Below are 27,759 nucleotides of genomic sequence, written 5' to 3'. Positions count from 1 at the left end.
TGTCTCACTGCACAACTGATTCACCGTCTGTCTAACTGCACAACTGCAACTAATTCTCCTGTAAATTAACTACGTTCCCTACTTGTGAACATGCTGTGCTGCTTTCAGTGTGTGTGTGTGCACAGCAGATCACAGCGTTTCATACAGAGAAACTGCAATGATGCAATATTGATGCTCTTCAGTTTGGCTGTGTTGATAGCGGGTTTGTGCATGGAAGCAGTTGTTATGGATACGGAAACTCCCTGGTCGTTATGGATACAAGCTCACAGGAGGTCTGCGGCCTAAAAAACACAAACTCACCCCCTGCTGTTCGGTTTCCCCACCATGGCAACGGTGTCCGTAGTGACGGGACAGAAGAAGACCTACATAGAGACCTACATCTAGAGCATCGCTGGACCGGTGAGAGGAAACATGCCTGTTGCATGTAACATGATGAGACAATATAAAAACAACTGAGAAATGTAAAATGTGTTTTGTGCTGCAGGAGAAAAACTATTGCAAATGAGATGATATCAAATGTTTGTCATTTCAATATAAACTCATTTATCAACATTTTCCCAGACAACGTAATCTCTTTAATATTTCAGTTGTTTTTTAGACAAACGTTTCGCTCAAGTCTGCTTCTCAGATTAATCTCATATGTCTCCTGTAGAGCTCTAGCTGTGCTTAAACACAAAAGTTTGAGTGACTTCAACAAAAACTGAAACATTTTATCAACATCTATCCATACTATCCATGTTTATAGTTCTAATCACAATGTCACAAACAAATGTGTCTGTTGTTTTTTTTCCTCTCACAACACACATATAACATACTGTAAGCGATGTATATTTATTTTGGCACCCATCTTAAAATCCACACAGGGTAATAATTTAACGTCATTAAGTTCTCATGAGCTATGAAGGAGCAGTAATCTGTTCCCTTTAGGTATTAAAATAAATGTTTTTTAAACAGAAAGAAAAGAAAGCTTTTTGTTTGTGTTTTTTAAACAATGTTAATATGTTTATCTGTCTCACATTGCATTGAACTGTACATATTTTTCAGACGTTGTCTTTACATTTGACCACGTGTCTCTGCATGCACTACAAAGAGGCCGACAAACGACTCCACGATACAATACAACACATCAAGATCACAGACGTACAAATACACTGCTGGACTCTTCGAAACACACAAATCAAGATCTAAAAATATATACCTTTACATGTTGTCATTGATTTTTGAAACGGTGCCCTGACTTCATTAAGCAGCAGATAATAGCAATACTATAATACTAAACAACACAACTCTTTAAGTTCTGTGGGTGCTGGGAACGCACGCACACACACACACACACGGTCTCATAAACTTGTCAAGAACATATTCAAGTCACATTTCATCTCAAATTCAACATTTTTGCAATAAATGCATTTTCCCCTCAAACTGTTACTTATTACATTAACAAAAATATATTAAATACAATTTAAAGTAATTAAAATATTAATAAAAAATATAAAAACTATAAATTATTGTACAAATCATTTTTATGGTGGCATTTATGCCATATTAAATAGAAATCCTGTTCGATATTCTGCTTTAAGCAAAATAATGTTTCTTTCTTTGATTTTCGGACATGTTCTTAAAAGGTGTCATGAGATTCTCGCTCTCTTACACACACACACACACACACACGCTCACGCACTTTGAAGTGACAGCTGTAATCTCTACATGGCTGAAGGAGAAGAAAGGTTGTCATTAGAGCAGCAGCGTGTGTGTTTGGAGAAGATCTGCTGCTCCGTCTGTCACAGACTCAATTCAAATCACAGTGTGAATCGGTGCGGCTTTGTTTCAAATCATTATTGCACGTCACATCTGATTGTTGCACTGGGCCATTTTACCAAAAAACAGGGATGGGAATAAATCAACACACTTTTAAAGACCCCATGAAATCAAACGGACATGTTTCAGTTTTCTACATTCTCAAGGGCTCATACATTTAAAAATGAAGCATGCATTTTGTTTCCCTATTCCAGGTTAATATGCAGAGACAACGATTAATAAGCTATTTATATGTTAATTCCGCAAATTTGTTCGAGCATCCTGGCCATCCATCACGGCTGTTTGTCCAAACCATGGTGGACCAGGGAAATTTGTATCTCATCGAATATTTTACATATATCTGCCAAATTTGTCCTAAAGAAATGACAAACTTTATTGTTTAAAATGTGCAGTCCAGAAACACAATCCAACACTGTCTGCAGTACAACAACTTCACAGAACATAAAACTTTAAATCAAACAAAATTTCCTCTAAAATAAAAAAAATATCTCAACACAACCGCCCAGCCAACAACAGCAGTAGCAAATCATGAATACAGTCAAACTAAAGGCCATCGGATATTTCAAATAAGAAAAAATGCACGAGCCCTTGGAGAACCTGTGCCTGTCCAAATATTTCATGGGGTCTTAAAAGTATACAATCCCTTACAAAAATGAACCATGATTTTACTACAAATAAAACCAACAAACCACAGATCCCATAGTAAAACCATGGTACAGACAGTAACCATAGTTTAACCATGCTATTTGTAGTAAAACTTTGTAGTAAAGCAAATTGCAATCAATCTGCAACAGTCACTACACTTTTGCTATAATAAAATCATGGTTATTTTTCATAAGGGATAAACACCTCTCCTTCAAATCCACACAAACACACGCATACACATCAAGAGAGACAACAATGAATCCACCAGAGATACAAAAGGAAATAAAAGCATAAACGACAGAGGGTCACATTTATTAAACTTCGCATGTTTACTCTCTCTCTACTCTGTAGTATAGCCGGTACACGAATACTTCATTTTTGAACACGTGTGCCTCTACACATCTTAATACACTTATTGCACTGACAGAGAATTTGGAAGGGGTTCGAGGAAGGGGCACGATTTGCTACCCGACACGAAGGTGAAGCCATAGGTGAGATACCATGTGATTTTATACAGATGCCACATTTAACAGAGAGCGACTCTGAATATGTTTTAAGCCGGATACGCCTCACTGTCCACGTTTCAGTCTTTTTCCACATGGAATGAACGGGAAACTCCAAAGGCTGTGAGCCGTCCATTCAGACGATATATCCGTAAGCGAGCTCTCTGTTCATGTGTCCATGTTCACAACCGTCCAATCACAGGGTTATTCTATTCCAGACAGTCCAATCCAATTCATCAAATCCATCTGAGTCTCTGCTGGCCCCGCCTTCCCTGTCTCTGGCCGATATAAACTGTACATCAGCCAGAGGTGATACAGTAGCTGCAAACGCAATCACACCAGTAGAAATTTTAAAGATTTTAAAGAAACAATATCTAAAATCATAAAAACAAATATACACATCATTTATTATACATATAAATATTATTTATTATATAGGCCTATATCATTTTGTATTTATTATGGAGTAAAATATGATCCGGACATTTCTTGGTAAGATTCCCCCCAACATCATATTCCTCTAAATATTACCCAATAATTAATTATAAATATTTATAGATTAAACATTAAATAAATATAGATATATTTAATCACTTACAGCATGTGCACAATGAGAAATTATCATTCAGATAAACAAACAGTGCTCATTTCAGGTAACATGCTGTACAGGGTGTGGACGCAAAGTGCTAAATGAAGTTTATGCGTGACAGCATCTCCCCACACCAGTTGCTTAGCAACCTCCCCGTTTCCAGATTCCCTCACATGATGCTGAGGACAATCGACCGAGTTCAATCTGTATGAGAATCCATCAGATGAACATCACACAGTTTAATAACACTGTACACAGGATGTAGATGAATGACTCGGGTGAGGTGAGCTGTTTGTCGGTAGTTTTGAATGAGTGATGGATTTTGTCAGGCATGTGTTCAAACTACTAGTGACTACGTAACCATGAACAAAACGTATGATCATTGATGCCTTCATATCAAGTCAACGTGAAACACATTACAGAAGTAAAATTTCACATTGACTCGTGCTAAAGAACCAACCATCTCTGACTGCAACACCGAATCAGACCAATTCTGTCCGAATGGTGTTGATAAGAGTCATTCTCTCACCCCAGTAACATCACACAGCACGAGGAGGTTACCTGTGAGTTTCTTCAGGGCCGTCCCCTCCCCTTAAGACACAACGTTCCCCTCTGCTCGGTTGAATCTCGTGAACACAACCTCTGAGCAGTTATCTGTGTGTATACAACCAGCGTCGTGAAGCCTTCATTACGGGGACAGAGACGGTGAAAACAGACGGACGTCATGCATCGAGGCCGAACAGTGCACATTACCGGAAGTTTTATCCGTTTCACACAAGCATCCTCACAGCTGGAGACAGACGGCCCATGCACACATGAACAGTTCAGCAGCGAGCGAGAGATCAGGGGCTTGTCACATCACATGTCCATCGAGAACAAAGAAGCCCACCGAGAACATAAACATTTATACAACACACAAACAGTTACATTGAAACACAGACATGAGGTCAAACTTTCCTCGTTTTGTTCCTCTCGTCTTGTTTATAGAAGCACGTCAGATGTACCTAAAAGCTGCAATTGCTACCTGTACTTACTCCCTTAGAATACATGTGTTCTAGCTAGTGTCTTTTGAGTTCCTGGGACCCAGCAATTCATTCTTATGATTTTTAAATAAAATACTCCCAATGAATTATACTGTAAGTTGCCCAAAAGAAAAGATAAATGTATGAGAACGTCGCATATCCCCCCTTCCCAAAAAAATAAAGAAATCATTTGAAACAATATTGAACATCATTGGGAACTTTGGTTTATTTAATATAAACTCCCATTTTCACTAAAATACACAACAAACTGATGTACTGAAATGTTTTTACTTGCACTTTGAAACAAGTTTTACGTACTCAGGCCACCAAAACGCAGTTGTTAAAAACACAACAAAGACAAAAGAAAAAAATATATTTCAAAAACTTTGCTGGGTCCCGGAAGGTTACAATAAAGTCACAAATGCACAATGTGAGTTACATTTATATTTCTTATTACAGTGTCTAATTCTACATACAGCACAATTATATGAGTAATCTCTATAGTATATACATCAGAGAAAGATTAAAGTGTAGCTCCACCCACAGTATTTACATTACGTTCTATGAGTGAGTGGGCGTGGCCTCAACAGATAGACGGGATAGGGGAATGGCGTATAATGTGACAGGGCGAGGCCAGCAGAGAGATACGGAGAGCGTTAGCCGGCGAGTCTGCTATGTTGTTTAAGCTTCGGGATTTCTCAAAGCCCTCAGACGTGAGAGAACGCAACATTAAGAGCACAAAGACACACAAGAGAAATACAGCAGGGTCTGGTGGGACACGGTCACGGGGCGTAAGCTGAGACGGGCGTGAGACACAACGTTACGTAATACAATCACATCCACAAACAGTGTCCAGCGATCAGAATGCAAGATTCACAGTTCTCACATGAAAAATACTGAAGTTTACTAGTAAGGTGAAGCGAATACTGTACCATATTTAAATATTTACTAAGGTATGTTTAAACACAATTTACTATAGTAAATAAAATAGCATACTACAGTATTTTTAATGTGGGTCATTACAGAAGTTATGACTCTTTGTTTGTGTGTCCATGCTTCATTTAATACTTGAAAATAAACACCTGTCTGGGATGTTTTTCATTTTGATCACTGAACAGGTTTTTGTGTAATCGTGTGCTCAAGTAAGTGCGAGAAATCAACTTTCAAACAAAATGTAACTCTCAGATCATTAAACTGTACATACAAAGGCATTATAAAGGTCTAAATTAAGAAACAACTATCCCAGAAGACTAAACCACAACAGCTCTGATCATGATGATGAGATTAAAATAACTGTATCACATGACTTAACAAAGACCAGACTGGATGGAAATGACAACAATAACTGTGCGAAAGTTTCAGGGCATTTACATTTGTGCATTTGTAAGATGCGTTTATCTAAATATATTTTTAACAGTATGTACTCCATGAGGATTAAAATGTGTTTTTTCCATTAAAGTTTAAGTTAAAAGAATATCAAGTTATTTCATAACACAATGATCATCTTTGGTCAAATTTGTCTCAACCATGTGCTTCTTTGTGATATATGTTGCTTAAAAACAGTTCAGGAGGATTTGTCTGTCTACACATAATGAATTAATAATCAACCAACAATATAAATAAACAGATGTAACGGCATTATTATGGAACTTGGCTATATTCATTAACTCTGTATAATTAAAAAAAATCAAGCAAACCCCTCTGTTGCAAGGGGTTGTGGGTAATATTAACCAAAATCATGCAGAGATCCAAACTTCCAAAAATCCTCGAAATACCATCCGGAAACCTTTAGCATGCTGTTTTCATCGTACTGAAATCTAAGCATGCATGTTATTTGCATAGGAAAACGTGCAAAATGCATCAGCAATTCATAAATCTGTGTGACATTACACATCAAAGTGTATTATTTAGCGTGACCTTACTGTCATAGGATGTTCATATATTAACATGTGGAAGGGTGCTGGCTATGCATGTTTTTATTTTGTGATAACGTTCAAATGACCTTTAACGCCGGTCGTGATGGAGAAACGCCTGGCTGTGACACAACCTGACCTTGTGGACTTTGGGCAGTTTCGGGTCATTCTGGATAAAAACTTTTAGACATAGGTCACAGACTTGTTTAAAGGATAACTTAACAACAATTAATGCTCATATTTCCAAATATTAATGATCGTATATTCAATCTCATTATTGTTCTTCTGAACAGTTAAAATTGTCACCATTTCCATCCAAAAGTGAAAGTTTATGTCAATGAACGAATCACACATTTAGCTAAACATTTTTGTTACTTCTTGAATTATTATGTATAAATGTACATCATGGAATGAGGTTCGCCTAGACTCTTGGGTTATCAGTGCATGTAGAATGATGACAGGAAGTGACGCACAACGGAGGGCTGTGATTGGCCGAGCAGAATATACCTGCTTTACGAATAGCTGCGTCTGCCGTGCAGGTGTAATCGCTGGCTGCTAACAGAAAGCACGTCGCTTCCGTACGGCGGTCCTGCTCGCGCACGCTGGAGTGCCGCATGGGTCTCCGTTCCTCTGGGGATGTGGTGATGTCACTTCCTGCGCTGCAGTCTGCAGACAACACTGGTGGGAAATGAAGAGAATGAGGGGCGAGTGAGTGCTGGAGAACAACATCTGGTTATTTAGGACACAGCCCAGCGAGAGACGAGGTGAGAGGTCAATCAACGGACTGAAATAGGACTGAAATTAGGTCGATACAACGAGTCATCGAAACTCGGTGTGCACCCGTGAAAGAGAGAGAGAGCTTTTTTTAGTTTTGACACTTCAGTATTAAATGTCCAGGCATTTCAAACCTTTTAACAACCAGCATTCCCATCATGAGTAATATCTGTATTTTACATTCAAATCTTTTCTTACAAACTAAATCTAAAAGTAAGATTTTTTTACAGTAAACATATGGCCATTCTCACTGTCATCTGTACAAAAGATTGTTTCAGTCTTTCTTAGAGCTTGTTATGCTCCTGAACACATCATCGCACCCCTTATCTCCGTGGCAACAGGCGAGCGGTGATGCCATGCTAGATCTGCACCACCCCTATGCTCAGCTCTACAAGAAATATCTCAAAATGCCGTCAGCCTTTACCGGGCAGGAAAAAAAACTGAATGAAATACACACAACTAATCTGTTCCTGCGTTTTTCTTAAACACTACTGAGGTGCATTGAAATGTGCAGTTTTGTTTGATGCATTGACGTCATTGCCATTAAAACAGAAAGTTAGGGCGAGACGTATTGAGTGACTCCTTAACCTTTTTAAAATAGCCAGTAGCCAATGGCGTCATGAAAATTGTTGATCCGTTATGGTAGAAACGAGACTGTAAGTTTTGTAAATAGGGACTAAATGTGGATCTTATTACTGTTTTTGAAAACACTGCTTTTTTATATTATTTAGGCTAACATTCGTAAAAAGACAAAAAAGATTTGTTCATCCTTAAATTCACACTTGTTTTATAAAACTAAATGACAAATGATTTCTTGTTTTATATATCTTAAAATTATTTAAAAAAAAGGCTAAGTCATAAACATTTTTAATACATTTACTTGATAAACAAAATGACCTAAGATAGAGAAGAACGATAAAAAAAATCATTTTTATGAAATTCATTAAGGTAGCCGAGTTTATACTTAAAAGACAAGAAAATATCAGCCAATGGGGTAAGACATTTAAACTTAAATTAAGTACTTAAAAGAGTAGTTCACCATCGAAATGAAAATTCATTTACTCTCTTGTCATTTCAAACCTGTATGACTTCCTTCCTTCCGCAGAACACGAAAGAAGATATTTTGAAGAATGTTCCCCCATTCACTTGCATTGGTTACAATCGAAGTGAACGGGGGGCTGTGCTCTTCTGTTAACAACATTTATCAAAATATCTTCTTTCGTGTTGCAGACACTTTAAACTCAAATATGAAAACATTATGACTCTAACCTGAGCGATGGCGTTCCAGTCCTCCGCTTTGTCCCAGACACAGATCTCCCTGCGTGCTGTTACAGGCTGTACTGAGATCAGTTTTGCAGTAAGAGGGTGAACCAGTCTGCACAGCCTGCGGGATGTGTTTCTTTCTCTTTTTGGGAAGCTTCTGTTTCGCCATTGCTAAGGAGTAATACATGCCAAAGTTATTCACAATGACGGGCACCGGCATGGCTATCGTCAGCACGCCCGCCAGGGCGCACAGCGCACCCACCACCATACCCGACCATGTCTGGGGGTACATGTCTCCGTACCCCAGTGTGGTCATGGTGACCACGGCCCACCAAAAACCAATGGGAATGTTCTTGAACATGGTGTGGTGGCTTGCCGTCGGGTCGTTCGGGCTGGCCCCGATCCGCTCGGCGTAGTAGATCATGGTGGCGAAAATGAGGACGCCCAACGCCAGGAAGATGATGAGCAGGAGGAACTCGTTGGTGCTGGCGCGCAGCGTGTGTCCCAAGACTCGGAGGCCCATGAAATGCCGCGTCAGCTTGAAGATTCGCAAAATACGCACGAATCGCACGACGCGCAGGAACCCCAAAACGTCTTTGGCCGCTTTGGAGGACAGTCCGCTCAAGCCCACCTCCAGATAGAACGGCAGAATGGCCACAAAGTCTATGATGTTCAAGACGCTCTTGACAAACTCCAGCTTGTCTGGACTGAACGTCACACGCACCAGGAACTCAAAAGTGAACCAGAGGACGCAGACACCCTCGACGTAGGTGAGGGCCGGGTCCGTCTCGATCTCGTACTGCTGGCCTGGGTCCGTCAAGCTGTCGTTGCGAAGGCTGTCTGTTTTGTTGATGATGGTGTTGAAGGCCTCGTGTGTCTCCAGGCAGAAGGTGGTGATGGAAACCAGGATGAAGAACAAAGAGGCGAACGCTATGAACTGCAGAGAGAGAGAGAGAGAAAGCATTTACACACGGTGACTATATTTAAGAGGGCCGCTCTCCTTTAGCCTGAATGGCGCTGGCATCCATTAACATCTATTTGTAGCCTGCGAGCTCTCAGTCTTTAAACTGTTGTTCAATAGCCATTTGTCCTTGTTTTTATTTGGCGAGGACTAAAACTGCAGTGTTTCATGGACAGAGTAAATGGAATGTGTCAGATAAATCCACACAAGCTTTGCTAAACAGTTTCAGGGAAATTACTTTAAAACTGTAGCTTATCAAAGTCAATACTCATAATGTAAGGTTCAGCTGTAGTCAAGCTATTCTTTAGAAAATAGAAGTTACTAATAAAACAAACTGCCCTAAATCTATTGGGGGCAACTACAACCTTTTTTCACATGATATTACTTACTGTATTATATTTAGAGAGGAATGTGGCAAATATAACGTGAATCTCAGTAAGCATGACAGCCCTATACAGCATTTGAAATGTTTCATATAAATACCAAAAATACACAAATGCACAAGAGAATATCACATATACTACATATACAAATAGAAAACACCACCGTTTCATTTACTACTATATATATTAACTCAGCTAAATATGCAAGAAGTACATTTTACCAATTATATTAAAATAATCTATTGTATATCACTACAATAAAATATTATTATTTAACACTTTTTGAAAATTTTGTTTTCATTTAAACGAACCATTCGAACAAACTCTTCATTCGGACGAATCACCCAAATGAACCGATTCACAGAAATGAATCAGATGTGAGAGGAAGAACATTTTTCTTATTATTCCCTCAGTTCACTCAACTGAACACACACGTGTGCCACAAAATGTGACAAAAGTAAGCCATGTATCATGTTAAAACAACATTAAAATGGACTGTGTAAACAATACTGTCATAAAACTGACAAATTTAAAGTTGTAAATAACATTCAGTTTCCTGCAGACTAAAATGTCAATATATCGCTATGAGCTGCAGGGAGTTTAAACATAAAGGGAGTTTAAGTTTTATTTTCTATTGTACTCGGTTCGTTTTTTGCTAAATGTTATTTTTTTCTACTGCTTTGTAGTTTTTATAATTCTACAGCACTTCGGCACAACCCTTGTTTTTGAATGTGCTTTAATATCTTGAAGTTTAATAATCTTCTACTGTTCTTCTGAAGAAACGTCATATACATCTCAGACGGCCTGAGGCTGATTAAACTGACAACAAACTTTCATTTTTAAGTCAACTAACCCTTTCATTCAACAGCATTGCTACTACAGTATTGCCACATATGGTTTTCAAGATGATGTGAGGGACATCACACAAAACAGCGCAGTCTTGGCCGGTCATCGCTCTGTGATATTTAATGTCAATAAAAGACGGCAAATGAGTGAGTCAGACATCAATCGCAGCAGCGTTCAGCCCACACAACAGCGCTGGACCCCCTTCTGTCAACATATCACCACAAACACAACACACTCGCTATTATAACACAACTTCACATTCAACTCAATTATGTGTTCAGACATCAACACGGGACACAGCCTGTCCCCTCCAGATAGCGTCTCAAAGGGGCTCGTCTCTCACTTTTCTCTCTTTGTTTTGGTGTCCTAATGAGGCTTTAAGTCATCTGGAGGGCTATAATCTCCACAAAACCAACAGAAATCATCAGGACCACAGCATTATGGCATCAGACAACATCCACATGCAGGATAACAGGGTCTTGGTTTAGTCTAGCGAGTGTGTGATACACGTGTAAGTGCTTTCTAATGATCCTGTCATCTGCGGCGGGCTTCACAAGTTCCTTCACAAGTCGCCGGTAATGTGAGGTTTAATACGGGTGAACACGGCTGCCAGTGATCTCCACGGGGTGTGTTTACTACGGTAAATTATAACAATTACCCAACCTTCTTTTCTTCTGAAAAGAAGAGCATATTTGTTTTGGGTAAAACTCTAAAGAAAAAAGACACACAGTTCTTGCGATTCTAGGATGTTATGTCAAAGTTTACAACGATTCAGTTTTGATGTTCCCTTAAAAAGCAGCAGTCGATGTAGACAACAGACAGCGTGGAAGCTCTGTGAATCTACAAACAATACTCTACAAATGAAGTTTTAAGCTAGTTCAGTAGAAAAAACAACAGTTTAATCAATAAATTCTCGCCGGGAGCAATAACACTGTTTAGTGTACAAAAGACAGCGATCTGTCAGTTCTGTTGGACAGATTACAGCGAATGGAAAATCTCATTGTTATTCTGTCTTGAGTGATAGAAAAATCTGTTTAAAGTTGTTGAGCTCCTCCTTAAGAGAATGAGACGTGTGTGTGTTTGAAGAAAAGGCTGGAATCAGTATTGATTGCAGTAAGAAGTCTGAGGGGATAAGGAGGTTTTATACCCTGTATTTAAGTCTGTATTTAAATGGATCAAAAGTGTGTGTGCAGTGAAACAGACTGACGGTCATAAAAGAAAGTGTGGAACTGTGATATATTTATGAATAGGTGTGAGTGTTTGTGTTTGGCTATACATGGTCACCTGCGGACGGTTCTCATAGGACCCCCAGATCTTAACATATGGCGGACACTGCACTGTCTCCACGGCAACAGTGTCAGGCAAAGCTCCACGAAAACAAGACCCTGGTGTGTCAGATTCCAAACACACACACACACTCATAAATACACACAACACACATGCGCGCACACCACAGACACAAATACCATACAAACAATCTCAGATATACAGATATAATCACAGTCCAAAACAAAAAACACTCACCAAGTGCCAAATAAATAAAACAAAGCTATTGGCCACCAGACGGATGTTACCTGTACAATCAAACTCTAAAGGTGAACTAACATCCACACATTCACCCCCAGATTCAATCTCAATTCTCATGTTTGATAACACCAGAGGTGTTATGATGACTATTTGAATTCCATTACGGTTTTGTTCGCCAGTCGATGGCGAGATGATAACGCTTTGTCTCAAAGCTATGATTCACCATTACTCCAATATCATCACTGACAGGCACATTTGTGTTAACCCGACTAATGCAGAGCGAGCAGATATAAGAGATCCGTTTATACGTCAGCCTTATAGCGAGAAAGCAATGAATGTCACATGAAGGGTATGAGAAAACTGGAGACGCTAATGGCTTTCAGAAGAAATCTGCTCTGAGGTTAAGTTTCAGACGCGTGTGTCTGCGAGCGAAAGTGTGTCTGTTGTTCATAAATCACGTCTACTGGTCCTCAGGAAGTCATTTCACAGGAACGGAGGAACATTCCACACTCACCACGGATGATCTTATGTAGGTCACTCACACAAAGAAAGTGTCTGTGGCCCGGAGCCAAAGCAAGTCACCTGTTGACTTGACAAATCTCAGCTCAAGACTCTGCTGAAACTCTAATGACGGAGACATTTGTGAATCTTTTCCTCAGGAGAAATATCTGAGACGCTTATGACACTTAAGCAAACGTTTCCATTTGCTCTCCATTTAATCTCATTGATGGCTGAGAGAAATAACGGAGAAATTAAAGACCGCACCTTTGATTTTTCTTTAAAAATGATTTTCATTTGCGGTAACTGTTCTTTAAGCTCACTGGAGTTTTGGCCTGTGTGTGTGAATGCCGATGGAGGTTTTCTGTTTAGCGCATTATAAATATTCTCCTCCTCTCTCCAGAAGAGATGCTGTTTAATTCATTTCATGCTCTTTCGCTCGTCTTAGATCTGAGAGATCAGCAAGCGGTCATCTGAACTCCATCACATCATATCAACATTTTAGATCTGTCTTTAAAATGAGAGCATCTTAAATTGCAGTCATCTCTCTCTCTCTCTGTTTCTAGCACACTGAGACCATCATCACCATCATGCTGAGATCCTGATTGTGTGATTGAGCCGACGGGCAGAAGTGACAGGGGAAAAAGAAACAAGCAGAAACTTTTAGCATGCAAATAAATGCATAGCTGCTACACCGCTTGAACTATTTGTGCATGATGTATACTCTTTACAGTACAAGCTGGCTATTTTTAAAAACTTTCAATGCAACACATTAGTTTTATTATTTATAATTTATAAAACTACTTAAATGAACTTGAAGTAGGGATACAAATCTTGTTATATTGAAGGAGTACACTTCCAAATTTGCCCCCACCGACTTTCCATGGCCATTTTTATTCCTACTATGGAAAGTCAATGGTGGCAAATTTTGAAGTTTAATTCAAATTAAAGTTTAATTAAAAAGTTTAATTAAAGTTTACTTCTTTAATGCAACTGCATTCTATTTTGAAAATATTTTTAGTGTATATAAGTATAAATTACACACTAAACAGCAAACACATCCAAACATTATTTACAGTATTAGCTACCGTACATATTTGGTGAATACCGAAAAAAAAAAAGATTTTTTAAATGCACCTAATCTCCAGGAAAACAGATACTGATGGTACTGTCGATGGTCGTACTGGCCATTTGTTTTATCACTAACTTCACAAACCTCGTATCAGGTGATGTCATCTACTTTGCACAACACTAATGTATGAAAACATGGTATCTCTGATACGCGCGCGCGCTCCTGCTGGGGTCCCTGCAGGTAATGGCAGATGCCTTCATCGTGTATGTGATGTCACGGCGGGATTCCTGTTCTAATGACACAGACACGCGTGCCATGAAAAATCATACAGAAGAGAGCTGTGAAAATATTGCACAACATAAACACTCACAGCAAAAGTCAGAGGTGCTGTTAAACGACTTAAAAAAAGGTAAAAAAAAATCTAAACTGCCCTTACACAATTCCACAAACAGTTTCGACAAACCTCTTGCATGTTATTGTAGGATATGGATAGTTCACCCAAAAACCCTCTTTCTTCAGTAAAACACAACAGAAGATATTTTGAGAAATGTGTTTGTACAATGGACGTCAATAAAGTTCAGTGTTGTTTGATTATCAACGTTCTTCAAAAAACTTCTTTTGTCTTCTGCAGAAGAAAGAAAGTCATACAGGTTTGATATGACATGAGGGTGAATAAGTGATGACAGAATAATTAGCAAAGTGAACAGACAAAAAATGTGTTCACTACAATACAGCATCTATCGAGTCATTTGCAACAAGACCGGGACTGTGTATTTAGACAGTAAATATAACATAAACTTCACATTTTAAAGACAGACACTCTTTTTCTCTGTACGCTATAAAACAGTGCACATCAAATCTGTCTTCACAAAGACTCTCATTGTGCTCATGTTGGGGTGCCATGGTGACCGCACCCTCTCAAGCTCCGTCTCTGTTTATGTCTTGCTGCCGTAAGGAGGACGAGAGAAGTGGGGGGGGAAACAAGCTTGTGTTTGGCAGCAAATTCAGGGATTTCCCTCCACACGCCAGCAGACATCACACACACGCATGCGCACACAGACAGACACAGACGCACATCTGAACAATAAAAGGTCATCCTCGCACGTGTGCGCGTGCACGTGTCCATGGGATGAAAGCCAGAAAAGATGGAAATGACACCAGACAGATTAACACAGTCCCTCTGTAATATTCTCTCGTGACAGATTAAACTCAGACAGATGATGTAAAATTAGAATATGAAACATTTCTTAGCCTCCACTTCTCATCTCAATAATTCAGACGAAGTTGAAAATGTGAAAAGAGAAAAGATATCAAGCTTTAGACTCACTGTCATCACACTCACGTTCAAACCAAACCGGCTCAGAAAGTCTCAGAGTTCTCAAGTCTCATTTGCATTTATTTTAATATTTACTATAGGCATTTGGCAGATGTTTTTTATCCAGGGTGAAGTGTAGTGAATTCTTTTGCTTTATTAAAGTTGCCAAAAAAAGAAATGAGGCACAAAAAATGTCATTCAGGTCTAAAAAAAAAAAGACAATTAAATTAAATGACACTAGGATGCAATTTCTATTTTTACTATCCAACATTCACGAGTCTGGATTTATTATTAGACTTAAAGAGCTTTGAAGTAAAAATCTCTGCAGTGTTTCATCTCTTGACTCTTTTGAAACTGGGAGGTGATGTCCGGGCTGGAAAACAACACACAGCTGAGTGTTTAAACATAATTGACTGGGCATATGCCAGATGAATGAATTCACATTTCTGCCTGATGAAATAATGAAAAGAAGAGGCGTCATATCTTTGACACGAGATCCTTCACTTCCAGAAACCTCGCTAGCACAAATCTGTCATTTCTTTCCCAAATGGGAACATCAGAAGCGTACGAAACGCACATATACAAATACACACCCTTAAGAAAACTCTTCCTGAAATAGCAGCCGTCGCCTCTGCTCGACTATTAATACTTCACGAAACAAAAGGTGCGATCGCACTTTCAAAGATTTTGACATTGCTGCGAGGACCACGTGACTCAGACTATAAGGCACTTCATCGAATTCATTTTTGAGTCCTTTTCAGATGCCATTTGTCGTCACTTTTTATCTGGGTGCATCATCGTCTTTCTCTTTGTTTGCCTTTGGTCCCCACAAGGAGCCAAGGCTAGGGATTCAGCTGTTGCTATGGTGACCGCATTACATAAGTTGTCATAGAGATAGCCTGGTAGACGAGGACAGGTGTGGCAGCGCGGTGCCGTCGTACCCAAAGGCAACTAGAACGACAATCACACATATGAAGTGTGTATTTAGGTTAAAGTTTTGGCTTCTCATTGTTGCTTAGTATTTTTTCTTTTACAGGCAAATGTTTGCCCTAAATTTGGAATAAAACAGAAACAAATTAGAGTGTAATTTCTGAAACACATGAAGAGTATGGAGGTGTAAAATGAATGTAGATTGTAGAGGTCAAATAATCTGGATTTGGGTGAATGTGATGAAAAATGTTTGAGTTGATATTTAGATGTTCAATAATATTGACTTTTGATTGCAGACTTGACAAATCTGAGCTCAGTTTGACACATTGTTGACATCTCTTCTCAAACTCTATGACATTTGTGAGATTTCTGACTCTTTTTCTCAGGAGAAATATCTGAGTAAATGAAGAACAGCATTCCTTTAAAACTAAAAGTCCATCTCTAAAAGAAGAACAGTACAAAGAATGAGACAGAAATGTCACCTCTGTGTGACTCCAGCCTGTTTATTAAAAGTCTGTTTGTTTTCCATCGGAACGCTACATCATTTGAGAGGTAGAGGCATGCAGTGTCTCACGCGCCGGTTCCTGTGGTTACAGCGAGTGTGTGTGTGTGTGCCGCTGGCTAGCTGATGAATCATGAATAGTGCTGTTTTACAGTGAGATTGGGGGTAATTTAGCTAAATGAATATAGATGGTGGGATCTCTCCACACTCCATTATTAAGAAAGACGGATGGTCGGATGAGCGAGACTGCCAGAGCGAAAATCTACCGTCATTTCTTTCCATCCGCTCCAGACAGAATTCATAATGAATGGGAGTTTGTGTCGTGAGAACGGTGGAGTGTGAAGAGAAAATGTGCTCTAGAAACATTAATAGAAAGACACAATCATATTACATATATTTATGACCCTTTTCCTGCATTTACAAAACAATCAGCACAACAACTTCTCATCTCATCCTCAGTACAGGAAGGACTAACTGACTGAACTTGCATAAACGTTTTATTTATAAGAACCGAATTAACATTACCGTCACATCAGACACTTTTCTTTTGTGTCATTAAAGCGAGACCTGCGCAGACCTGCGCAGACACGCTTGAGCTCTAGAATCAGGGAGGTCTAACAGAATGAGGAGTGAGAGAGAGGCAGATCCCGAGGGGCTCACTCACTGAAGTTTTGAATCACTGATGCCCTTGCCCTGGTCTTCTGAATTTCAGGCCGTAATCAAACCGCACACGTCTCTCACATTCCCTCAAATCCCTCGAGTTCAGCCGAGACTCTCAGAATAACACAGAAGAAACGAATCCACCCCGAGAACTCAGACAAACCCTTTCATTGTTCCAAACCCACTCAAGGTCAGAGGCTGGAACTGACAGAACAGCATGAAACGCAACATCATCTGTGTGTTCTGACTCACAACTCCACCGATACACATCACATCACAACACATGAATTACAGCAACACTTCGGACAAACGCCACAGCGTCATTACATCGCCATGTGAATCGTGCTATCCAGTAAGACAGATCACTCATGACATCTCTTTAATATCTCAATGCTTTCTTCTAGACATTAATGAGATTAAATGGACCGCAAATGGAAATGTCAGATATACCCAATACAATCTCAATCTGGGAGATTCTCGAGGAACAGACCACAATTTAAACAGTGAAAGCCACAGTAAAACATTTCCTGTGTGTTTCACGAAAGCCCGTAACAAAGGACATTTTCATGTTTAGGTACATTATTTCTTTTAAACATATCTTAAAGGTAACATTGTACAACATAGAATTCAACATGTATTCATTCTTAAACCATCAATAACATAACAGCTGTCAAAAACCATTACATTACACTTGTTTCAAAGCAGCTTTAGATAAACAAGAAATCACAAAAAAGAAGAAACGTATTGAATGTATAGAGAGAAGAATACAATACATTACATTATAGCTGGGCAATATATTAAATATTTATATCATATTTTGGTGCCGATATGGAATTAAACACCACAAGGATTGAAAACAACAAAATGCACTTTTTCTTTTTAAACATTTTGGGTTTGTAAAAACAGCATTGTTAGGTTTGTGCACACTTCTTGAGTCATGAATTTCGAGTCATAATTTAAAAGCATTTCTGATTTACTACCAAAAATGGATTAAACAAATGTCTGTCACGACTCACGACACACATGTATATAATTGTAGATATCAATGTAGCAACAACTCATGTTTAAATAAAATGAAAATGAAAAAAGATATTAGTCTCAAGTCATTTCAGAGCAAATTCATAACTAGGAGGAATAAACAAATCTATATAGTAAATATGATAATGTTAAAATATATCAATTAGGGATGCACGATAAATTATCGGTCATATCGGTATCGGCCGATAAATGGTCATTTTTAATGTTATTGTATCAGCCGATAATAAAGTTTAGACCGATATATTATAGCCGATAAATCATTTCCTCAAGTTGAACCACTTCAGCTGCAAGCTGCTCACAGTTAAAATCCAGTACAGCATGTCTTTCTGTCGTGATCATTCACTTACTGTTATTAGCAAAACATTGTTGATGTACTGTAGTATGTAGATATTTATGAACGCGTATATTATAGGAACAAAAGCATACTGTTTGAATCAGACTGCTGTCTGAATGCTTTCCGTCTTGAGACCTGTTAGACTTGTGGCTATTGAGAACACCTTTCTGGGTTGCTCTGGAAGAACATTTTTGAATTTGTTTATTAAATAAACATTATACCAGAAAAGTTTAAAAGTTAAAAGAATCTTTAACCAGTGTAAAGTAGGCTTGGTACATGATTTTCAGGGGACAAAAAGAACTTTCAGTCTCAGAAAATGTTAATATTTGTATGTATATTGACCAATGTATCGGTTATCGGCTTCCAACGTTCAATAACAATCGGTTATCGGCCAAAATGTACATATCGGTGCATACCTAATATCAATATATATCAACCAGCCACAATGTATACTGTTTTAATGTAATCTATGTTTAACCCTAAACAACAGGATCACACAACAGCACAGTTCTGACTGGTCACATTTTATTCATTTCTCCAGTAAAACTACTCCAAACAGCAGATGTGTACAGCATGCTGAGAAAGTACTTGTGTGATCCGACCGCGGCTGTCATTCCAGTCAAACTGACCCACCAACCTAACGCAACCCATCCCCGCTCGCCCCGACACATGACAGCCAGCTGTCAACATTACTGGATTCACAGGTCAGGTGATGTAAATCCATCAAACATCTTCTGTCAGGTGTGTCTTATTGAAATGAATGGACTGCTTATCAAATGGATCAGTCGACTTACAGTTGATATGTGTGTGTGTTTGTATGGCGGAGTGCGTTTGTGTACATGAGGATGAAGAATGTGTGCCAGCAGGCGCGCTGCCAGGAAACAAGAGAGAGAGAGATCAATGCGATCTCATTCTGTCATTTTAATGTGAGGTTATATGACAACAAAGAAAAGAATTCAAACATAATACATTTTGAATACGTATTTGAAAGAGTAAGCAAACAGAGCCATCAGGACACATTAGAAGTGGATGACATCATTAAAAAACGTTTCAATTGTTTTCTATGTTGGGTTGAATGGTTCTCGCTCTGCACATATGAAAAATAAAACACAGAGACTATGCAAACAAATCACCGCAATGGAGTTGATTCATTGAAATTGGCACTTTTAATCAAATCAAAAAAATGAAACTGAACTCCAATACCGCTTTTGCTACTAAAGTTTTTATAAAACCAAACCAAATCTCTCATCTTATATTCTTAGGTTTTGATTTATTTATAGCACCCTTCCGGCATATGTGATATGTCGCCTGCCCATGATTAGAAGCTATATAGTCTGAGCGCTATACAGTAGCTATAAATCATATTTATAGTTCTTTTTTAGTGTTATTAGTAGGGTTGGGAATCGTTTCAATTTTATCGATTCCGATTCTGCTTATCGATTTCGATTTTTATCGATTCCCAGTTTCGATTCCACAGTTGAAGTAAAACATTTATCAACCTGTATGGTCATTTAGCCTGCTTATTGACTTGTATGCAATATATATATATATATATATATATATTTATGAGCACCGTTTTGTGTATATTTACACATAGAAACACACCTTTTCTGATTTATTACAATTTGTATTGTCATAGTTGAACTACATCATGGTTAAACTGCAGTTACTGTAATGCAACTATGGTTAATTTGTGATTCCTCTGTTTTAATGCAAATTCTATAGCTAAACTATGCTTACTATAGTAAAAAATATTGATAATTTTCATAAGGGCTTTTATTGAGATATCAGCAGATCATGCAACGCATGTACTTTTCTGAAAATATGCACACAGGAATTGATAAGAGGAATTCAAATTTTAATCTCAAGTATCCAATTCCTATTCCTTTCGATTCCGATCCGATTCCTAGCCTTTCGATTCCGATTCCAAATTGGAATTGATTTTCGATTCCCAACCCTAGTTATTAGTCAGAAGGTTTACAGGGGGATGATGAATGAGAAGTGTGAATGTTTCCAGAATAACTTTCACATGCTTTTTATTTGGCCATTATACAGAATTTCCTGAATAATGTAATGAAGACACACATTTAATTTATATTGATTACTGCCACCAATTTCAACTTCTTTTGCTAAAGTGGTATTGGTGCCGGTAGGTGCAAATCATTTCGGTGAATCAATTCAAACAATCTATTTCAATGTCTGAATGTTTTAGTAAAAACCATTTCAGCCCTATAGAGACCAAGATAAAATGGGAACAAAAATCACAGTCTAGAATTTCTCAACAGGAGAAAGCAGATAAACGTCTTCTACGGTGAAGCGTTGAAATTTAAGACAATATTTTTGTTGAATTGCATGGAATGGTCTATAATATTGTCTACCCTAACTCACTATAAAACAACCAGATGCTGACATAAAAAAATGAACTAAAGTTAAATTATTTATGATGAACGTCTGTGTGAATCAGTATTTAGGGTTAAGTCGATATAGAATTCTATAATTAAGGCATATTTTAAAATTGCCACAACAGCCTTAAAGAGATATTTCACCCAAAAGTTCAAAACCTGCATGATTTTATTATTTTCTTTCTTTGTTTTGTTGAACTCAAAAGAAAAAAACTTCTCATGAATGAAATGAATGGAGTCACCGTGCAGATGGCCATACAGAGAAAGCATGTGTGAGAGCCGGACAGTTTGTCTAGTACATCAGAGTCAGAGACGCGCTTCCTAACAGCCAGACGTCTCATTGCATTTGAGTGTCATTCAGATGAGGAGATCTTTTCCACTCCGCACGAGTGACTCCTAATAGAGCTGCGCAGTTAAACCAGGACTAGCAGCTCAACTCAACTCAACAGGATAATTACCAGCGGCGGCGTACCGAAGTAAACTGAAGAGGTCTTCACTTAATAGAGTATATTTACACCCCACCGAAGTGTGAAGGGCTTTAAATGTCACCATTCAACACAGCCACTTTATGACTCACTCCACACGTAGAGTAAATCACACCACATCATGACTGTTTTTATGTCATAAATATTTCTGTGTAATTACAGGGTGGCAGGCAAATTGTTTAAACTGTCACTATGCCACTTTGCATGTACGGACACACAGAGTGACATTCAACTTTTGACACAATAGTTATAATTATAAAGGGTGAATGTTTTGGGAAGAAAAGTGAAACTAAAGTCTGCTCACAGTCATTCGACAGCTTTCTGGGAGAAACGCGAGCTGTTTACAGCGAAGTCGAGTTGATTCAGCTACAGCACCTGACGGAAAGGACAGGCGGGTCATGCAGATGACACAAAGTGTGCCAGTTTTAACTTTCAGAGCTCTTAGTGTGGAAGTCAGACACGTTATGTTCAGAACTCGACTTAGAAGAAAGGACACACTTCATCCTCAATGGTGAACCCCAAAATAAGAATATAAATAGCTAAGTGAAGACGATATGGTCATTAAGACTGCGCAGTGACCAAAAAATATCATAAAACGGAGAAGTAGCAGTCACACACACTAAGTGATCTTCTTCACGTTGTCTACCAAGAAATGTCACAAATATGTCCTAAAGAGTATTGGTCAGAAGAGTTGAGATCAGAAGAGATGTCAAAAATGTCACAAACTGAGCTTAAATTTGTCAAGTCTGCAATCAAAAGTCAATATTATTGAAGATCTCAATATGAATTATGAAACATTTCTCATCAAATTTACCCAAATCCAGATTATTTGAAAATTCATTTTACACTTCCGTCCTCGTGATGATGATTTATGACTTCCTTCTGTGAAATAAAGAATGTAATGTTGTTCTTTTGTTTAATGGGAAGGCCAGACAAAGACACGTGAATGTGCAGTGAATATATTATAAATACTATGGCAAAAACATCATCAACATTTTTCTTTTTTAGAGAAATTCCATGTCTATATATTGCACAGTTCATATTTTATGATGATGATGTTTTTGTGTTTGAAGTCACTGTATGCTTCTGTTCAATGAAAAAAACCTGCAAAGATTCTTGAACACATCTTTTAATGCTCCTTGGAAGAAAGTCAAACATCATGAGGGTCATTAAATGTTCATTTTTTTGGTGAATTATTTCATTGTTTTATATTTCTAAAAGGGAGTGGTCTGATGAAGCTCTCTAACGCCTCCATCTTTGCATCCTTTCCCAGTCTTTTATATTTTTAGTCCAGTGCTTGTCTCATCTTTCTGCTTGTCTCACAACTTTGTTTTCTGGCTATTAATATTAAGCCTGTTCGTTCACATTAAGTCAGTGTATAAAACAAATTTATTCTGAAGAGTAAAAATAGAGCATTCTCTTATCACACCGAGCCTGATGGGAGGTGATGGAGAGGTCAGTCTTGTACCTTTTCAGCGATAACAGGTACAAGGAAGACTTTCAGAAGCTGTACCTCTCTAAAACTCAGGTGAACAAATAACCTGTATGAAGGTAAAATGGGACGTTGTCTCTATCAAGTGCTCCATCCTTAGCCCACACACACACACACAGCTGTGTTTAGCTCAAGGGCAGTGTGTGCCCAACTCAAATTCACCGGGGACGTGAAACTTACACTCTTAATGTCTCCGTGTACTTCGCTCTCTCTCCCCTTTAATCATGTCTTTCTCTATTTTTATATGCTGTTTTGGCTCTGTCATGGTCTTAGTGTCTGCTTTTGTATTCTTTTATCAGGGTTATTGTCAATCTCTCTTTGTCTGGTATAGCTTTGGGATGGTTATTGCTGTGATTGTCATTTGCTTTCCCAGAGGAACATTTTATTGCAATTTTCTCAATTGTGTCATTGTGTGAACTTAGTCTCAGATGTTTCTCTTTAAATTATTTGGGAGAAATAAAACAGAATCAAATGAGAGTGTAATTGTTGAAACATATGAATGTAAATGATGACAACTTTTACTATTTTTTGTTACCTTACAGACATTTTGCAAAACCTGTCCACCAATTTCAGTTATTCAGTAATAATATCCTTTCATTGAGTAAAGAACTAAATCACAGATGATTACTTTTAATACACGATTCATCATCCTTTCAAAACAAAAAGCTCTTAAACACATTACATTTTCTTTTGCAAAATTGAGTATTGTCAAATCTTTAAGAAAAAGAGGTATTTGAAAGGTTCCTTGTCAAAAGATCAGCAGAACGATTTTATTAACATCTTAGAACAAATTTGTTCTGTAGTTCTGTGCCCAACATTAACCTGTCAGAGATCATGTCCGCTAGTGAAGATCCTCATACAAACACCTCCGCTAAATCACTAAACACAAGATTTGATTTTCAGTTTAAGAAGTGATTAGTAAAAAATTGTGTAACTGGCCCCGATGGTCCGAGCGGCTTCATTAAGCCTGTGTGGCCGTTTGAAGCCCTGGACCGCTTCAGTGGAGGAGTTGAAAGCGTGTTCACATCCAGAAAAACACAAGCATGCAATTATCACAGCACAAAAGACAGTCTTGCGAAACGAGCACACAAATGCTACTGTTTGTGCATATTTCATTGCACGAATTCACAGAAGCTTCACAGACCCTCCCTCGTCCACCAGTATGTAAAACAACAACTCTGGCGGTCGTGCGTTTAACATGGCACCCTGCGTTCTGTTTAACTCCCCGAGCAGATGGAAGAAATTCAAAGATGCAAACACGTCTGTCTCGCGTTTTACACCTACAGCGGTTCACGGTGTCCTGTCAGCAGTGTGAAAGACAGATCTGTAATCACTGTCTCACATTAAAATGACACCCAGTGCCTATAAACAGGACATGGAAGAAGATGCAAATGTTGGAGTCGCGACTGAAAACGCGGGTCAACATGTGGCATGCTCATTCTCAAAAGATCATGTGACCATCCATGCTCAAGTACATTACACGGGTCCTTACAGTACATCCCACATAAACACCCACCAACTTAACACACTCCAAACCAACAAAGACAACCAGCGCTCACGAGCCTTCTAAAGAAAATGACAGACAGCAAAGTTTAAGCTGAAAGACATCAGCTGCCAGCGTCAACATTTGGCTCATCTGTGCCCACATAAACACACATATTCTGCATATACTGTGTTGTGTTTCCCAGAGCATGAATCATGCATACACAAACTCAATGTCACACACACACGTATTCAAACATCACTGGAGAAAATTAACAAACCCTTACAGCACATAAGGGATTTGGAAATTTGTGTTTGAGCGAGTTCCTGAAATCTATCGTTGCTCTGAATGAACACGGGCGGCCGATGTGCGATAAGGTCACCATGGAAACAGCATCTTTAGACGTGTGCCAGTGTTAACCTCTTAAGTGGCAATGGCACGCTTGGCATCAAAACACACAGGCACGCACACGTCAACAGACACAGCTCTTGAAATCACCTCTGCTACGTCAACAGATGGAATAAAAGACGTTTAAGGCATCATGTGAACACACAGGGAACAGTTAGAATATGCCTGATGAATTCTGGAAAATGTATTCAGGATAATGACATGTATCTGTAATATCTGAATCTGAATCTTGAATCTAATGAAAATGCAACATCTACATCCAAACCCAATGTCCAATCGAATGTTTCTAGACAATGAGTACAGATAGGAGAGTGCAAAGAATCTTTATCTTTGTGTGTCCTTTCGTACCAAGGTCACACCCACAGCTCCTTGTTAAAAATAGAGATAGCAGACAAAGAAATTAGAAGTCTAGAGCAACAGTTATTGATCTGATCAACAGCCCTGACAAGCATCTCCTTGTTTGCTCTCTGCAGGTAAAATCAACTAAATCCTCATTCAGGACTGGAACATTTAACCCATTTCATTGTCTGCCCACTGACAACAACCCAAACGACCCCAAGAGCTTCTTTTAATAGAAATAGAACTCAGATTTGTTTTGGAAACATAACTATAAAAATGTAAATATATTTTAAAAACCGAATTTTTACATATACCAGGTATATTTTCATTAATTAAATAAGAGAAAAAAGATTATTTTGTATTGTGTTTATGTTTAAAGTAATAAATATTTTAAAGGGGGCTTGCAACATCTGTGAAATTAAAGTATGATTTAAGATGGATTAACGTTTTTTCAGCCACTGTGGTTTTTGAGTGGTTTGGCACAGCAGTTTTTGAAACAAGATTGCACTTTATTGTAATTATTCATATATACGACTAGCCTTCAGTTTTGTGCTTTTTAATTCAATTCTAAACTTTAGACTTTGTTCTACCCGTGGTAACATGTTTAGTTAAAGATGTAAAACTGGCATAGGCATTACGCACACGTTAACTTGTGCGCGCGACATCTTTAACAAACAAAATAGACTCATCTTTACTAATGCACGGTTTCGATATTCCTGTCAAGTTATTTCAACACCGAAAGCCCACGGCAAATGCCTAAAGGAGCCGTGCGTAACCGTTTGGCGACTCCGCGCTGCGCGCTCTTACCCGCGCGGCTCTGGATGAGTATGGGTCCTCAAACAGGGCCCAGATCACCGGCTGCCACTTTCTCCACCGGCTGCCTGTCCCGTTGGCGGACAGCACGTCCTCGATGCCTAGCCTTTTTCCGATCTCGTCTTCATCGTCGTTGTCCACGTTCATTTCGAACACGTCCAGCGCCTCTTCGGCATCCCGGTGCTGTCGGTAGGTCATCCAACAGCACGGCTCCACGTCCGTCTCATCGATGCCCCAGAAGGACAGCTCCTCCTCGAACAACGGACCGCACACGTCCGCCGGGCAGTGCAACTTACCGGTCCGGTAATAGTTGAGCACGTAGGCGAAGACGCCCGGGTGCCGGTCGAAGAAGTACTCGTTGTTGCGCGCGTTGTACTCGATGAAGCCCGGGACTTGTTGCAGCCGGTCCAGAACGGATTCCAGGTCCGACTCGGAGGCGAGCAGTGCCAGGCGCGTGCCGGGCAGGGTCTTCAGCGTGGTCCGGTAGGTTTCGTGCCTCGTGCCCCCGACGTTGAGGATTATCCTCTCGTGCTCGTCGAACTTGCCCATCTCTCAGAGTGAGACATGACGCGAGGGGAGTAATGTTACTCTGCGGTGCTCTGGCGATGCTGGAGTACTCCAAGAGTTCAGAGTGAGACTCATTTAAAACTGACGGATCGAACCAAAAACCCGCGGGTGAGGTTTGCCTCAGCGCGTCGCCAATCAGCAGTGAGCGCGCGGACAGGTGAAGAGAAGCGGCGCGAGAGCAACAGCTCGTTCCTCTATCGACCCATCATCATCATCACCTGCAGCTCCAGCAAACAGAGCAACACGCGCGTTCTCTCTCTCTCTCTGTCATATACACTCTCACTTTCTCTCTCACACACAATCCCTCTCTCTCTCCCCTTCTTTCTCTCTCAAAGAGATTCAAAGAAGCTTTATTGGCATGATAAAACAAATTTTACATTGCCAAAGCACAGGAAAATTACATATAAACATTCTGCACAAATACAGAATGTATTCTCTCCCCCCCACACACACGCGCGCGCTGGGACACGCCCCTAAATATATCGAAATAAATATGACGCCCTATCAACGGGTTAAACTTCTCAAATCTGGACCCTCAGAAACAGGTTCTAGACGTTATTCAACAATTATTTTCCCGACAGATTTATTTATTTTAATGAGTAAAATGAATTAGTCATTTTATACATTTATTATTCATAAGGTATAATTCAAATTTAATTTCTATTCAAATGAATACAATTCACTTTCCCATCTAACGGAATTTGTAACATTTGTCAGAGAAAAGAGGATGTTGTCAAAATTTGTTGTCAAATTTTTAATTGATTATTATATGTAATGGAACAATGTACCTGTAAATAATACTGTGTTCAGGGAAATAATGCCATTTCCATGTCCCAGAGGACTCCACTTAACTTCTCATAAATTATGTTTTCTGAGCAGATTAGTGTATCACAAAACAATGTCTTAAAAGAATAATGAGAGCTTGTCAAGAGGTCAAACTATAGTAAAACCTCTTTTTTGAGGCAGTACCAACCATAGTCTCCTCTACTTTGTGTATTTTTGTCATAATTGTTACATGTAATTTAATCACAATCTGTTGTTAAAAAGATCTGCACAGTTAAAGTTAAACTGAGATTCTTTTATATAGGGCAGAAATCCCACCGCCACCAGTCTGAAGTTAATGGAGTGATTCATCACGGCTGACTCACATGCACTTGTAGAGGTCTTCCCCATCAAA

At 39.0% G+C, this 27,759-nt stretch overlaps 1 protein-coding gene across 5 annotated transcripts; it reads right to left on the bottom strand.

The window, feature by feature from the left end:
* Positions 1 to 590: 590 nt before the first annotated feature.
* On the bottom strand, positions 591 to 26,833 carry kcnc2 (potassium voltage-gated channel, Shaw-related subfamily, member 2). 5 transcript variants are annotated; one of them, XM_057324685.1, is made up of 5 exons: positions 26,010 to 26,833; positions 8,534 to 9,464; positions 6,998 to 7,168; positions 4,117 to 4,238; positions 3,177 to 3,287 (listed from the first exon to the last, which is right to left on the bottom strand). In XM_057324685.1, the coding sequence occupies exons 1-4, from the start codon at positions 26,562 to 26,564 to the stop codon at positions 4,129 to 4,131; spliced, it is 1,767 nt and encodes a 588-aa protein (XP_057180668.1). In that variant the 5' UTR covers positions 26,565 to 26,833; the 3' UTR covers positions 3,177 to 3,287; positions 4,117 to 4,128. The 5 variants fall into 5 exon arrangements, with proteins under 5 accessions (XP_057180666.1, XP_057180667.1, XP_057180669.1 ...); XM_057324687.1 differs by having other exon boundaries at positions 4,117 to 4,209; XM_057324683.1 differs by lacking the exon at positions 4,117 to 4,238 and having other exon boundaries at positions 591 to 3,287.
* Positions 26,834 to 27,759: the final 926 nt, after the last annotated feature.

The sequence above is a fragment of the Triplophysa rosa genome, linkage group LG24, assembly GCF_024868665.1.
Source record: "Triplophysa rosa linkage group LG24, Trosa_1v2, whole genome shotgun sequence".
Lineage (NCBI taxonomy): Eukaryota > Metazoa > Chordata > Actinopteri > Cypriniformes > Nemacheilidae > Triplophysa > Triplophysa rosa.
Note: the sequence above shows the minus strand (reverse complement) of the source record. Positions and strands in the feature narration are given on the sequence as shown.